General features: G+C 39.0%; 1 protein-coding gene and 1 long non-coding RNA gene across 4 annotated transcripts in view; both read left to right on the forward strand.

Moving 5' to 3' along the window:
• The first annotated feature begins 144 nt into the window (after positions 1-144).
• The window catches only part of LOC114286275 (uncharacterized), a 32,306-nt gene continuing 18,680 nt past the window's right edge, over positions 145-13,770 (forward strand). Inside the window, exon 1 of one of the 2 annotated variants that reach the window (XR_014337369.1) lies at positions 145-1,810. This is a non-coding gene — a long non-coding RNA (uncharacterized LOC114286275). The remainder of the gene's footprint in view (positions 1,811-13,770) is intronic. The other variant, XR_014337370.1, reaches the window with a different exon arrangement.
• LOC145796819 (uncharacterized) lies at positions 4,924-7,818 on the forward strand. 2 transcript variants are annotated; one of them, XR_014337368.1, is made up of 3 exons: positions 4,924-6,063; positions 6,161-6,969; positions 7,263-7,818. XR_014337368.1 is itself a non-coding variant. In XM_082882076.1 (2 exons), the coding sequence occupies exons 1-2, from the start codon at positions 5,082-5,084 to the stop codon at positions 6,769-6,771; spliced, it is 1,593 nt and encodes a 530-aa protein (XP_082738202.1). In that variant the 5' UTR covers positions 4,924-5,081; the 3' UTR covers positions 6,772-7,818. The 2 variants fall into 2 exon arrangements, 1 of the variants encoding a protein (XP_082738202.1); XM_082882076.1 differs by having other exon boundaries at positions 6,161-7,818.

Here is a 13,770-nt window from a genome sequence, read left to right on the forward strand (position 1 = left end):
TCTGGACTGAAATTTCTCTCGATCAAGGTTGAGGGACCTTAGATATTATGAAAATATTGTTGAGGGACCTTAGACATTATAAAAATATTTAATGTCCTTTATGCTATAAAATGATAATACCAGGGATCTTAAAAAAAAAACCCTAAATAAGATACCACTCTGTTTCGGTGAAACTAATTAAAAAAAAAAAAGGGTGGTTCTTCTGCGTCTAGTTTTCATTGGATCACACCAACGACCGAATAAGGCCGGCGATATCCGGGGTAGGTTTACAAATGGGGCTTCCTCTGCTCTAGCTTAGGGTTTGTGTACATAATTAGATGAGAAATAGAATTCACCGAATTTTAGATCTGCAATCGGAGTTTGATGAAAGGCGGCACGATTTTCTCTGGACAGGGGCGCGTCGGTCTCCAATTCTTTTGCGAAGCATAGAAAGTTCATCAACATCAACATCAACATCAACATCAACCTCAACCTCAACCTCAACAGTCTCACAATCTTCTGATGCTCCTCCGCCTGAGAAATTGGCCTATATATGTGTTCACGACGATCATAAGTATGAGTGGTTCTTGTTTGACGTCTCCAATGGCATCGATCACAACCAAGCTGCTCCTCCTTTGAAATATTTTAACTACCTTACTCGTTTTCACGAAGACGATGATTGCGGAGAAGCAAATCTCAAACCCAAAGCGACTGTAGAAGTGGAGCGGATACTTGACTGGACGATATTGGACTCCACGATTTTGGACTCCAAGACATTATATATTCTTAATGGCTCCAGGGATGATTCGAGGGGACCTTCGAATGTGGTGGATCGTATTGACCTTAGTAATCCCATGGAAAAATGGGAGCCCCTGTTCCCCACGACGGGGTTCAATGAGTCAGATATCCAGTTATCAGAAAAAACTCTTCCCATCTTTTTCAGCGTTCTCAGCTTTCACGGCAAGTTGTATTTGCTGGATCACTCTGAATATGATGAGTCGGTGAGGCAGTCACAGTCACCGTCACCGGTAGCCATGGCTTACGACCTGAGCGTAAAAGAGTGGAACTCAGAAACCCTGCCCCCCATGCCTTGACCTTGAAAAAATATTCTCAGCAGCTATAAAGGTCCCCGAGCCAATGTCCCCTCCAATATCGGACTCGGGGAGGCATCGACTATGGTTCCACGTGTTCAACCCGGGACCAAATAAATTGGAATGGGACATGGATTATCTGTCTATCCCTGAACGTCACTGTAAGGTTGACAGTATAGTCTCAGCTGCTGGACATTTCCCCGATCCATGTCTTGTGGTGGGTTCGGCTGTGGATGGTTTCCTTCATATCTACCATGAAAACACCGGGTGGTGTGAAAGACGAGACTTTTTATGTCACCCAACCATGTTTGGTTGAAATGTGCTAACAGGGCCAGCTTTGGCTGTTGACAGTAAGTTGTATTGGTATTCGGTTGAAGATCGGCTCCTACTTGCATATGATTTAAAGACAGTTAAGGTTCTCGGGAGATTTACCTATCCATGACCATGGAGAGCAATTTGGAGTGCAAGATTATGACACTTCTCCTCGCTTGGCTCATTTAGGTGGCCGCAAGTTTTGCTTGATGTGGGTTTCTGTATTGCCGGTCAGATATAGGGATAATCCAGATTTTCCAAAGTCCAAAGCTGACTGTATTTCTCGCCTTCACTGTATGAAGCTTCAAGTTAATGCTCAATTGGGTTGCCGATTGAGTTCAACTATTCCATTGATGGTCTTTGCCTTGTCATGCCAATCTTACTTAGCTTCTGGGTTAAAGTCTTTCTGCGGTGGCCTGGTGGTGCAAGTAAGTATCTTCTTAATTTCCATGTACCTCTTCATTTTCAATTGTTCTTTTTATTGCTGTAATTTGTCTTAGCTGGGTTTGTGCTATAATTATTATATACATCACTGCCATTTTTGCCGAGCTTAAACAACTTATTAATTTTTTAGATAAAAAAAATCTAGAGAACAATGATTTATTGTCAAGCTAAAATAAAAGTGAAGTAAGTCAATACCAAATGCTACCCACCTTTATTTTTCAACATGTCCTTTCTGTAACATTAGTATGGACTTCCACTTGCTCCAAAATTCAGTGTTTTTGAAGGTGATAAAGCAAGCTGGGGCTATGTTGGGATGTTCAATTGATTCCTTTCCTCTCAAACATCTGGGGCTTCCGTTGGGAAGAGATCCTAGATTGGCGTCTTTTTGGGAACTTGTTCTTGTCAAAATTGGGAAAAGATTGGAGGGATGGAAGCGAGCTTTGTTGTTTAAGGGAGGGAGTATACGTTGGTACAATCATATTAGGATTTGTTCCTATTTATTTCCTGTCCCTTTTCAAAATTTCGGTTAGCATTGCAATAAAGATTGTGAAACTGATGAGGGATTTTCTCTGGGAAGGGTGTGATGAGGGTAAAGGGGTTCATTTGGTTAGGTGGGAGACTCTTTCTCTTTCTAGGGCAAAAGGTGGCTTGGCTATTGGAAACATCGTTGCTAGGAATATTGCTTTCTTGGGCAAGTGGTTGTGGAGATTTCCTCTTGAAAGTGAATCGTTATGGTGTTCAGTTATTAAAAGCAAGTATGGAGTTCAATCCAATGGTAGAGATTCTAATATGGTTAATAGAGGCAATTGTTGTTCACCGTGGAAATTTATTTCTCATTTGTATCCTCATGTGTCTAATTTTTTTTCATTCAGAGTGGGGAATGGAGAGAATGTCTGGTTTTGGAAGGATGTTTGGTTAGGAGATATTTCGTTTGCTAGATCTTTTTCCCTTCTTTACAAGTTGGCTCGTTCTCCAAATGTGTCAATAGTGTCGGTGACTTACTCTTCTATGGCACCCATCTCTTAGAACTTTGATCTCGTTAGAAACTTGAATGATAGGGTGGCGGGAGAGTTGGCATCTTTGTTAGTAGTGCTTGAGGGGGTTTTTCTTTCTTCGTCTTGTGATAGTAGGGCGTGGAATCTTGTTTCTTCAGGGGTCTTTTCATGTAAATCCTTTTTTGATAAGATTATTGATAATCCCTCGGTTCCCTTGTTCCCTTTTTATAAGAAAATTTGAAAAGTGGGTGTCTCTCATAAAGTGAAGTTTTTCCTGTGGTATTTGGCTCAAAAGGGTGTTACAACTAATGATATTTTCTAGAGGAGAAGGCCTAATCACTCTTTATGCCCTCAATGGTGTGTGATGTGCAAGAGAAATTTGGAGGTAGCAGATCACCTATTTCTTTATTGCCCGGTGGCTTCTGTATTATGGCAGCGTCTTTTCAGTTTATGTGATGTGCAGTGGGTTGCTCCACGGGAGTGTATGCATATGCTTCTTATTAGGTTTGACGGGTTTAAGAGTACCAAGAAAGCCAAAACAATGTGAATAAATATTGTTTTTGCTATTTTTTGAGTTATATGGTTGGAGAGAAATGCTCGAGTCTTTGAAGGCAAGGAAGTAAGTGTAGAGGCTTTGTGGGATAGGGCGGAATATTTGGCCTCATTTTGGGCATTTGTATCTCCTCCTTTTAAAGGAATCCCTTTGTTTTTGATCTCTAGGGATTGGGTTACTGTTTGCCATCCTTAGGGTTACGAGTTTTGCAATTTTGTTTTGCTTTTTCTTCTTCTCTTCTTCTTTCTTTGTATGAGGACTTCTTGTCCTCTTTCTCTTTTCTGTTTTAATAAAATTTTGTTGTTGCTCAAAAAAAATAAAATAAAGCAAGCTGAGGCAGGAAGGCCTCCTGTGCACGAGGCAATGGGAAGGCTTCATTGAAGTGAGCTCAAGCCCAGTTCCTTATCGAGTCGAGCTCGAGGTCAATAATCGAGGTCAATGAGTAAACAAGCCGAGCTCGAGGTCAGCAAAGCTCGGCTCAGCTCGGTTCGTTTGCAACCCTAACAATACACCAAATTTCAACAGACTATGATCTGCCATCATCCATGGCCTATATAAGAGTCATATAGTTGGGGACATATTAGTCTTGGGTGTGCCCAGGGCTGGTTTTCATCCTTAGAATTACATTTCTTGCATGCCGTGGGGCTCGTCTCCCATCCATTTTTTCGCTTATGTTTGATTTTTATGCAGTGTTTTGAAAAGCGCGCTTAGGCGCGCGCCTAAGCCCAAGGCGAGATGAAGCGCAGCATTGCTCCTCAAGCATGGCGAGGTGAGGCGACATGGGCAAGGCGCAAATGAGGCGACGAAGCGCGTGCTTTATTATAAAGCTTGAGGCGTGCGCTTCATGCGCTTCAAATGTATTTCACTCCAACAGCCCCCATTTGTTTACTGTGTGGATACCCACATGGGATTACATCTCATTTACATTATAAAACGATACAAACGATACAAACATGGGTCAACAACAGTGCAAAAACATTTTAAAAAGCCCTAGTGGAGAAGAAGAAGAAGAAGCGACGTGAAGAAGAGTATGAGACACGCCAAATACACAGGTTCTCTTCTCCTCTCTCTCTTCTCTGGTTCTCTTCCCTTCTGGTTCGACTATTCTCCTCTTCTTCTCTTCTCTCTCTTCTCTGCCTCTGTTATACCCTGTTTTTTTTTTTTTTTTTTTCTTTCTTTCTTCTGGTTCAATTCTTCTCCCCTGGTTTGATTCTTCTCCTCTTCTTATCTTCTTCTCTTTCCTGCCTCTATTATACCCTTTTTTCTTTTTTTTTTTTTTTTTTTCTTCTGGTTCGATTCTTCTCCTCTGGTTTGATTCTTCTCCTCTTCTTCTCTTCTTCTCTTCTCTGCTTCTGTTATACCCTATTTTTTTTTTTTCTCTTCTGGTTTGATTCTTCTTTGACTGTTCTGGTTCGATTCTTCTCCTCTTCTTCTGCTTTGACTGTTCTGCTTCTCTTCTTCTCTTCTCTCTCTTCTCTGGTTCTTTTCTCTGCCTCTGTTCTAATCTCTCTTTTTTTTTTTTGCTTTACTGTGTTGGTCTTCTTCCCTTCTCGTCTTCTTCTCCTCTTCTCTAATTTGTTCTTCTTCTCTTGCTCTGTTTTTTTTTTCCTCCTCTGTTCTACTCTGTTTCTTTTCCCTGTCAAGATAATAATAATAAAATGAACACTGAATCAGTGCATATAGTCTCAATAGGTACATACATAATAAATGACAACACCCGAGAGTGGAAAAAAAGATCCGGCATGGAAGTATGCAACAATGGTAAATCCTGAAAATCTAAGCAAGTTCAAGTGTAATTTTTGTGGAAAAGAGATGAATGGGGGTGTTTTCCGAGTTAAGCAACATCTTGTTGGAGGGTATAGGAATGTAATTAAATGTCCTAGATGCCCAACTGAGGTTAGTAATGAGGTGGCTGATTATATGGCAAAAAAAAAGCAACTGAAGGATCAATTAAACTTGATGCCTGACTTTGATGAAATGGTCAACGAAGAAGATTTTGAAGATGAGGATGATGTTGTAGAAATCTCTCCACATGGTAAACAGCCTGTTCCTATTCAAGGTTCTACTCGAAAAACTACCTCTACATCCATTCAATTGAAACCTAAAAAGCCTAGGAAGATAGGGCCCATGGATTGTTTTTTCACACCTGAGCTAGAGTTTGTGGTGCAAAAAAAAAAAAAAGGCAAGGGAAAGCAAATTAAAATTGATGAAAATGATCCTTACAGAAAAGAGTTAATGGAGAGGGCCTATGTCAGAATTGCAAGATGGATATATGATACTGGAATTCCGTTTAATGTAGTCAATAATGAAAGTTTTGCACCAATGATTGAAGCCATAGGACAATTTGGTCCAGGTTTGAAACCACCAAGTTACCACATGATACGGATTCTTTATCTCAAGAAAGAAGTGAATCATGTCCATAAGTTGATGAAGGAGCACAAAGAGGATTGGGCAAAGTATGGATGTTCTATAATGTGTGATGGGTGGACGGATAGGAAGCATAGAACTTTGATTAATTTCTTGGTGAATTGTCCTAGAGGAACCATGTTCCTTGAGTCCATTGATGCATCTAGTTACTCAAAGGATGCAAACAAGATTTTTAGCTTGCTTGACAAGTTTGTTGACAAAATTGGAGAAGCTAATGTGGTCCAAATTGTCACCGACAGTGCTGCAACAAATGTATTGGCAGGTAAAATCCTCTAGCTCTATTGCAAATAGTGTGCTTTTGTTTTGGTTTTATTTGTTTAAACTAGTATGTTATAAACTTGCAATTTGTAATCTTATAGGGAAGTTTTTGGAGGCAAAGAGACCCCACTTGTATTGGACACCTTGTGCAGCCCATTGCATGGATTTAATGTTGGAAGACATTTTCAAATTACCCAATTTTAAGAAGACATTTGAAAGGGCAATTGGGGCACACGGTTATATTTATAATCGTCCATCTTTGTTGAATATGATGAGGAGTTTCACTCAATTGAAGGAGTTAGTGAAGCCTGCTAAAAGCCGATTTGCACCAGCTTTCTTAACTTTGCAAAGACTTTATCAACAAAGGAACAACTTGAGGAAGATGTTTACTTCGGAGGAGTGGACCAAAAGCAAATGGGCGAAGGAGCCGCAGGGTAAGAAGACAGCTCAAATAATGCTAATGCCTTCATTTTGGAATCATGTTCACCTTGCCCTTCAGTTTTCATGTCCTCTTATTCATGTGCTAAGAATGGTTGATGGTGAAGAAAAGCCTCCAATGGGATATATTTACGAGGCTATGGATAGGGCTAAAGAACTATTGCAAATGCATTCGATGGAAAGGAAGAGAAGTATAAAGAGATCTTTGAAATCATTGATCAAAGGTGGGACATTCAATTGCATCGCCCTTTGCATGTTGCTAGGTTTTATTTAAATCCTAGTTTGTTTTACAAAGATCCAAATGCTGCAAAGGACAAAGAAATCATGACAGGCCTATATCAATGTATATCAAGGTTGATCCCAACATTAGAGGTCCAAGACAAAGTTTGTGCAGAATTAACTAAGTATGAGAAGGCTGAAGGACTTTTTCAGATTCCTATGGCAATTAGACAAAGAAGTACAAGGGTACCAGGTAATCATTTACAATGTTCTATTCTAGTAGTCAATACCTTTTACTTCAAAATGTTTGCTAAGTGCTAACTAATTGTCATGATCAGCTGATTGGTGGAGTTCTTTTGGTCATGAAACTCCTAATTTGCAAAAATTTGCCATCAAAGTACTTGGTCTTACTTGTAGTTCATCTGGCTGTGAGAGAAATTGGAGTGTGTTTGAACATATGAGTACCCGTTGTCAAATCTAGTAGTGAATTCCAAAAACAAATTCAGTTATATACAAATTTAAATGCTTTTTTATTTATTGTTGCAGCTTCACAGCAAAAAAAGAAATAAGCTTGCTCAAAAACGTCTCAATGATTTGGTGTTTGTGAAGTATAATAGAGCATTGAAGCGTCGATACATGAAACGTGCCAATATCGATCCCATCTCTTTGAAAGATATTGATGAGAGCAATGAATGGTTGATTGGGAGGATGGAAAATGAGCTTGTGTTTGATGATGATTCTTCGGGGTGGGATGATGTTGTTGTAGCTGCTGGAGTTGAGGAGAGTAACCAAAGAACTAGATCAAGCACAACTAGGACAACACACCAACATCTTGTAGATGAATGGGAAGATGAAGATGAGGCTGAAGAGGAGGATGTGGATGGATACAAATCCAATGATGATGATGATGGAGGAGATGAAGTTCTTCATGTTGATGATGATGTCTATTAAGTTTTGAGTACAATTATGCAACTATAGGACTTATATATTTTAATTTCCTTTTTGAACCACAAGTTAGAAGCTTAGTTGCATTGAATTATGTGGATGATGATTTTAGTACACAAGGTTTTTGGTGGATGTGAATGTCATACTTTATACCTTTTGTTGGATTTTGTACTTTTTAATATACTACATATATTTGTTATGTTAAAAATTTTGCCTATTCTATAATTTTGCATTGCTTTTATTATGTGCGCCTCTCTTTGGTGAGGCGCGCGCCTCGCCTCGCGCCTCGCGCTTAGGCTACAGGACACCTTATCGCTTCGGTGCGCCTGGAGCCTTTTAAAACACTATGGTTGTCATGCTAATGGGATGGTCATTTAGGATATTCTGATGTCCGACAACTGCTGGTGGTATGTTAGCATTTCCTTTTCTTTTCCCCATCAGAATACGTCATTTCCCCCCCTAAAGAGTACATCGTTATAGAGTTGTACATCATACATCATGATCCGAGCTTTGATACAAAAAGGAAACCAGTAACATACGTACTTAAATCTACACAATAACAACAACCTACTAGGTTCTGGGACAAATGACCAAAATCAACTATTATCAAAAGGAAATGACAAATCACCATCAGAGGCACTCTTAGAAATAGCAGCAAATCTGGATAGGTCAAAAGCTGGGAGGAGAAGGTTTTGCTACAAAGAGTGATTTTGCAAGAATGAAGCGATAGAGCCATAAAACAAACATAAAAAATCCAAGGATCTAAGCTGGCTGCAATATCTCTAGAACCCTTTAGTTGTGTAAACAAAGACAATAAGTTAATAATAATAATATTAACACGTGCAACATTATTATTATTAGCCTATTTTATGGCTGCCAAAACTGCAGCAAGAAGACTAAGTTTCTTTGGACCATAAATGGTTCTAAATAGTGACCCCACCCTGAATGAGTTCATGAGTGCTACCATCCCAATACCCAGCACTGAAAATGAGGGCTGTGCAACAAAACCACAAAGTAAGTCTATGACACCTCTATTGTTTGCAAAACAGTTTGGACTTAAAGGGTAGATGAAAGGGTGAATGGGAGGAATTAGAGCAAGAGCTAGAGTGAGGTCTTGACAGTGTTAACAAAGAACTGATCAAACAATTGGAATATCCACCTGTGGGAAACAATTTTGCAGCTGCTGAACATGAAGCAAACAATTCACTGGATAGAAGATGAATTTGAGTAGGAGAAGTGTAGGTTGATTGAAACACCAATTGGTTGCGCATTTTCCAAATAGCCCACAAGATGGAGACAATCTGGATGAGAACACCTTGATGACTAGATGAAAACCAATAAGAGAGAGAAGGAATGGAGATTGATCTCAGGTGTAATCTGAAGTTTGAAACAAACCACACTGGTTGCACCATATTACAGGGCCGGCCAAGGCGGGCAAGGCCGCCACCGCAGGCCCCCAAATTCTGTCTAAAATATAGGGTCCTGAAATAATTTTGATCTTAAGTTATGTTTGGTTAATTATTTCGGTCTTAAGTTATGTTTAGTTTAAATCAAACCAAACCAAACCAAACTAAACCAAACCAAGCCTTAAGTCCCATCAAATGGGGTCGCCTATATGAATCTTTCTTCTCCATGCTTCTCTATCAAAGGCCATTCCGTTAGTCAAATTAAATAGATTCATATCTCTATTTACAACGCTAGCCAGTGTTATTAAAGGCGATAGGCGCACTAAGGCGCCAAGGTCTCCTAGGGCCTAGGCTCAAGGTGCAAGGCAAAGCGCAGGCTTTACCGAAATGAGGCACACCTTGTACAAAAAAAAATATAATTTAATATAATTAAATAATTTAGGGTTCAACATAAACAAAATGAAATGTTAAACATTTAGTGTTCTTCGGAGATTAGGAATGAGGGCTAAATTTTTTTTTTCTATCGTTGATTTGGGATTGAATGCCCAATGTATTGGCATCTGTAATAAGGGTAGAGATCTTCTGTAGTTTCACCATATTAAATCAATAGTCGGATTTTAAACAAAATCAATAAAAGCAACAATAAAAAAAAGCCCTCAAGACACAAGCCTTGGGCCTTATTGTGCCTTGGACCAATCAGGCGCCTTATCGAAGTCATTTGACCTGGAACACTACAAGGCACAAACCTTGGGCCTGGATGAGGCGCACGCCTGGGCGTGCTTTATCAAAGTCGCCTGGCCTGGAACACTACAAGGCGCAAACCTTGGGCCTGAATAGAACTTGGGCTTAGGCGCACACCTGGGCGCGCCTTTAATAACACCGACGCTAGCCATCGTCAATCTAAGCCTACCTCGTCCCCTAACACTTCCATCTACTGTTACTGCATCGCATCTCTTCATGACTGTCTCTGTTAGTCTCCGTTGAATATGACCAAACCATTTCAATTGATTCTCTCTCAATTTATCTTCCATCAGTGTTACTCCTACCCATTCCTGAATATACTCATTCCTAATTCTGTCTTTTCTAGTCTTGCGACACATCAACCTTAGCATCCTCATATCAGCAACAATCATCTTATCTATATGTTTCTTGGTTGCCCAACACTGTCCCATAGCTGGTCTAATTGTCATTCTGTAGAACTTTCCTTTTAGTCTAGTGGGTACTTGTTTATTGCACAGTATCCCAGGCGTACTTCTCCACTTAAGTCACCCCGCCTTAATCCTATAGACCACATCTGCATCAATCTCTCCCGCCATTGTGATAATCGACCTTAAATAATGAAAATATTCACTCTTAGGTTGTTCTTGGTTCTCAATCTTTATTTCTCCTTTGCTTTCATTGTTACTATTACTATTACTAAATTTACACCCTATGTACTCTGTCTTAGTTCTGCTTACCCGGAATCCTTTATATTCAAGTGCCTCTCTCCAAATCTCCAACTTTGTGTTAACTCCTTCTTTAGTCTCATCCACTAACACGATATCATCTGCAAAGAGCATACACCATGGCACATCATCCTGGGTATTTCTTATCAACTTATCCATAACTAAAGCAAAAAGATAAGGATTTAAGGTAGATCCTTAGTGTAACCCTACAGTGATAGGAAATTTATTTGTCTCTCTAGCAGGCGATCTAATAGTGGTTACCACTCCCTCATACATGTCTCTAATCACATCAATGTAACTTTTTGTCACCCCTTTCTTCTGTAACACCTACTAGATTATATCCAAAGACACTCTATCATATGCTTTCTCAAGGTTGATAAATACCATACGAATGCCTCTTTTCTTTTCACTATACTTCTTTATTACGCTCCTCAAAAGATAGATCGCTTCCATTGTTGACTTGCCAAGTATAAACCTAAATTGATTTTCTGACACCTCTGTTATATCTCGCAGTCGGCATTCCATCACCCTCTCCCACACTTTCATTATATGATACATTAACTTGATTCCTCTATAGTTGCAATTCTAGACATCTCCTTTATTTTTATAGATTGATACTAAAATACTCTTCCTCCACTCATCTGGCATATTCCTAGTCAACAAAATCTTGCTAAACAACCTAGTCAACCAAGCAACCCCTTTCTTACCCAAACACTTCCAAGCTTCCATAGGGATATCATCGGGTCCTAAAGCCTTATTTGATTTCATCTTCTTAAGTGCAATCTCCACTTCAAAGTTCCTTATTTAATAGTTTTGGTTTACCGTATTACTAGCTATTTCTTCCCCTATTAAAATAGTTCCGTGTTCCTTATTTAATAGTTTCTCAAAATGGTTCTTCCATTTCTCCTTAATCTCTTCATCCTTCACCAATACCTTAGAATCCTCACTCTTGATGCGCTTAACTTGATTAAAATCTCTTGTTTTCCTTTCCCGTTTCTTAGCAAGTTTGTATACCCTCTTCTCACCTCCTTACTATCTAATCTAGTGTATAGGTCATCATAAGCTTTCAATTTAGCCTCTCTCACTACTTTCTTAACCTCCTTATTAGCCAATCTATAGCTCTTAAGATTTTCCTCAGTTCTATCATTCTGCCACTTTTTAAAGCATTCTCTTTTTCGCCTTAACTACCGATTGAACCTCTTCCCTTCACTACCAAGTTTTCCTAGAGCTCGGTCTCTTTCCTTTCGACTCTACAAGCACTTCCCTTGAGATTCTCCTCATACAATTGGCCATTGAGTTCCACATAGTGTTAGTATCATCTTCCAAGTCTCAAGTACCTTCCTTGTCCATTATATTCTTAAATATTTCTAGTTTATCTCCTTTTAGGTCCCACCATCTCGTCCTACGATGCCCACCAACCTTCCTAGCTTGGTATTGCCCTTTAAATCATAAATCTAGTACCAAAATCCTATGTTGAGACGCCAGGCTCTCTCCAGGAATCACTTTACAATCACTGCATTTTAGGCGGTCCACTTTTCTCACTAAAAAGTAATCTATTTGGCTCTTAATTGATCTACTCTTAAAGGTTATCACATGCTCATCCCTCTTCTTATACATAGTATTAGCCACCACCAGGTCAGAAGCCAACGCAAAATCTAAGACACTCTCTCCAGCCTCATTTCTATCACCAAAACCGTATCCACCATGCACCCTTTCATAGCCTAGTTGATCTATTCTTACATGGCCATTGAAATCTCTACTTATAACTAGGTTCTCTCCTACTGGTATCTCTTGTAAGATCTCATCCATTTGCTCGCAAAAATCTCTCTAGTCTGATCATCTAATCCTACTTGAGGGCGCATGCACTAATAACGTTCACTATATTCTCTTTAATAACTAGTTTAGCTAACATAATCCTATCATCTTTCCTAATGACCGCCACTATATTTTCTACAAGACCCTTGGCAACTATGATTTCTATCCCATTCCTGCGTCTATTCTTGCCACTATAATACAGTTTAAAACTGGTATCCTCAATTTCCCTAGCTTTCTCACTCGTCCACTTTGTTTCTTGTATGCATGTTATACTAACTCTCCTCCTAATCATAACATCTACCAATTCCATCGTCTTACCAGTTAAAGTTTCTATGTTCCAAGTGGCTACCCTAAACCTATAGTCTTGGACTAGCTTCTTTACCCGCGCTCGTCTAGAAAAACGCGGGAACCTTTGGCCATTTTTTACCACACTCAGGCGTCGATGCGGCTCCCCTTGCTCACTTTTCATCATAATGTCCATCCTCAGTTTTGGTTTACTAAAAATATTAAAAACAAAATCATTGTTAACCGTTGTGACAGAATAAAGAAATGAAGAAATAGTCATTACGTTCCATTTAATTTTATTTGAGTGAACCAAACGCTACATTATAGTATTAATAGTTTAAAAATGAAGTTTTACAAAGAAAAATTAAAAAAAAAATAATAATTGAATTGGTGAATTATTTAAAAGTAATTGATGGTGGTTTGCCAAATATATGAATTATTTACAGTATATTATTTGACTATACCAGTTACATTTGTTTATGGAGAAATAATTTTTTTAAAAAGTTCAAATAGATTAAAATTTGCAATTCAATCTACTACGTGGGGAAAAAGTGTGAATAAATTAATAATGTTAGCAATCGAAAATGTTCAAAATTTATCTCAATAGTTGTGTTTTTTGTTAATCTCTATGACTATGATTTATAATTTATGTCAACTATAAAAATCTTATGAAATTGCTCAGGCAATATAATATCATAGCTATTGTGAAAAATAAATTATAATTGATTCACTTACCAAACCAAACCAAACCAAGCCTAAGTCCCATCAAATGGGGTTCGAGTAAATTTAGGCCAAGCTGGATGGATTATTGAAGCTCATGATGGGCCAAAAAAGGGCTGCTAGATGTTCGAGCAAGCATCAAGCACTTATAGGCAGATTGAACAGAAAAATCGCCTGAGGAAGTAGGAGCCCAAATCTGTCTTATCTGGAAAACCAAATGATGAAAGAGGAATAGTTTGAATGAGTTGGACAATTTGCCTAGGAAAATTGGTAACTAGGATTGAATGATCCCAAGAATTTTGATTAAGTTCAATCAGGTCCTGAACGCAAGAATCAATTGGAAGAGAGCTCTCCAAGGGGTCCACAAAAGGAGATAGGGTTACTAGCCATATAATGGGTGGCCAATAATCATGCCAAACTGATATGGATTCCGTAGAG

Source organism: Camellia sinensis, chromosome 8 (genome assembly GCF_055761805.1).
Source record: "Camellia sinensis isolate YWXY chromosome 8, ASM5576180v1, whole genome shotgun sequence".
In the NCBI taxonomy this organism is placed as follows: Eukaryota; Viridiplantae; Streptophyta; class Magnoliopsida; order Ericales; family Theaceae; genus Camellia; species Camellia sinensis.

Excerpts from the sequence above, each read along its gene's own strand:
- LOC145796819 (XM_082882076.1), top strand. The coding sequence starts at position 5,082 with ATGACAACACCCGAGAGTGGAAAAAAAGATCCGGCATGGAAGTATGCA. Across the intron at positions 6,064-6,160 it reads TGCAACAAATGTATTGGCAG|GGAAGTTTTTGGAGGCAAAG; the intron begins GTAAAATCCTCT and ends GTAATCTTATAG.